The 2,049-nt window shown below is 52.1% G+C and overlaps 1 protein-coding gene across 1 annotated transcript; it reads right to left on the bottom strand.

Moving 5' to 3' along the window:
• Nucleotides 1–253: 253 nt before the first annotated feature.
• Nucleotides 254–1,805, bottom strand: LOC108864279 (uncharacterized). The gene is made up of 3 exons (XM_018639565.1): nt 1,295–1,805; nt 1,094–1,180; nt 254–1,011 (listed from the first exon to the last, which is right to left on the bottom strand). Exons 1-3 carry the CDS (start codon nt 1,803–1,805, stop codon nt 254–256), a joined length of 1,356 nt encoding a protein of 451 aa, XP_018495081.1.
• Nucleotides 1,806–2,049: the final 244 nt, after the last annotated feature.

Below are 2,049 nucleotides of genomic sequence, written 5' to 3'. Positions count from 1 at the left end.
GCCGAGAGAACTCATCGCCGGACAACTCATCGCCGGACAACTCATCGCCGAGCCTCCATCACTCTTTTTCGAGTTTCCAAATGAAGACCCCGCAGTTTTCGAGCTTTAATTTACTTCATATTTCTCGGCTCAAGATACCACAATGTACCTAAAACGATTTTCACAACGTACTATGACCATAGACACAGGGTAAATACGAGTATCGTATGTATGGCACGGCGCCAAACATACAGAATGCTGGAAAGTCGAGGCTTCATGGGTTCATCACAAAGTTGGATGCGCAACCCCTCAGATATCCGACAACCGTGTGGATATGGAAGTTGTTCACCAACTCCAACACCCTGCGATCGATTTCCTCGTACTTCCTGCGCTTCGCGGCCGGTCGATTGCCGCTTTCGAAGCGAGCGTACAGCATGTCACGGTGATGCTGCACCCTCTTCAAGCCTTCGATGAAACGCCACAAGTTCGGGTGCTTCACACCGAATTCGGTCTGCAGCCTCCGATGGGCTGCCTCCGCATAGTTATTCGTTCGCGAGTCGCCGTTCAGCGTACGTAGATGGACTGACCACATGCTCTGCGGGAACAAGGGCTCTCGACGAATGATGGTTCCGTCCGGCAGGATATGTAGCAAGGAGCCGACGTACGTATCTTCGAAGTATTTTAGAACGGGCATGAGCTCGTGCGGCAGCGCGACCGCCAGCTCAGCTATGGCGTTGTTCAAATCACCCAGCGGTACGAAGGCTAATGCACAGATCATCCGGGCGCTGAGTGCGAAGCTTCCTTCGTTCCGATACCGGCTCAGCAAGTTCAAGTCACCAAGCTTCTTTTTCATCTTCTGAACAGACAGCCATGTCTCAGCATCAGGAAAGGATGCGGTGAACGCATTGACGAAACCCATTTCGAAATCGGTGGAGATCGCCTCAGGAGCGAAAGCGGGCCAGGCAGCTCGGATGAGCTGTATCATGCGTGCGTACAAATTTTGACTCTTGTCTGGCAATAAGGCGTAGCACACTGGGAACACGAATTCCCCCCGTTGGGCAAGAACCGCAACGATCTGATACATAGAAGCATGGAGGCGCCAAGCTGAAGGTACCGTCCACGAAGATTTTCCGCGAGAGACCAATCCATTCACCCACGGACTCGCGTCCGAAGAGGAGAATTCTCGCAGGATCGCCTTCTCCTAGGGAATGTGAACAAGTCAGAGTTACTGAACGCGGTTCTGATTGGAGATTATAAGGGGTCGAAACGAAGATGGAGTATCTACTAGTACAGCTTGGATTTCACCGGATCTCACCTGTGTCGCCGATAAGAAAACGCTCAAACACGCCGGGCTCACTCTCGTACATCGTTAGCTCTTCCGGAATCACAATCGACGACCGATCTTGTGGACTCGCCGCCTGCCGCATGGCATTCTTACGGGCTCGGTTTATTGATCTGGAAAGCGTTTCGCAGCTTGGCAGCACAAGTTTTGCGGCTTGGGTCGACGACTCGAAAACACTTTCGATCAATTGCAATGGAGTCTCCTGGCACTCCTCGGCTCTTCGTTTCAGAGCAGTTCGTTTCGCCGCAACTTCCACTGCACTTGGGTTCGGCTCGTCACTGTGTACACCGAGCACCTTGAGAACTCCGTCATCCGAGGCTGAAGTGTGTAGTCGAGCCTTGCAGGCTCCGAGATGGTGACAGCGCCAGAACACTCTCGTGCCATCTTTGCTGCATTTGTCACGGATATAGATATGTCCATCGTGGGTTCGTTTGCATTTTCCGCGCTGCGATACCAGATTATTGCTGTTCGACGGGGAAGCCATTGCTAGGTGGATATTTCCTTTGAGGGATATTGCGATTCGTACAGCGATCGGATGACAACAAAGGGAGCTACGCTTTTCCCCTCTCAAGTTCAATATCTCTCTGCACGTTCGGCATCTTCGTTCTTCCCGGCGGGAACTTCCTGACGCTAGCGCAGGCGGTGCTAGGATATTGATCCATGGCACCTTCTCCGATCTCATCAAGGCTATCGTTTGGAAACACGAAGGAGAGTATATACCCTGTATG

This window comes from Galendromus occidentalis, unplaced genomic scaffold (genome assembly GCF_000255335.2).
Source record: "Galendromus occidentalis unplaced genomic scaffold, Mocc_1.1 scf7180000077445, whole genome shotgun sequence".
Lineage (NCBI taxonomy): Eukaryota > Metazoa > Arthropoda > Arachnida > Mesostigmata > Phytoseiidae > Galendromus > Galendromus occidentalis.
The sequence above is the reverse complement of the archived record's forward strand: the minus strand, read 5'-3'. Positions and strand labels throughout refer to the sequence as shown.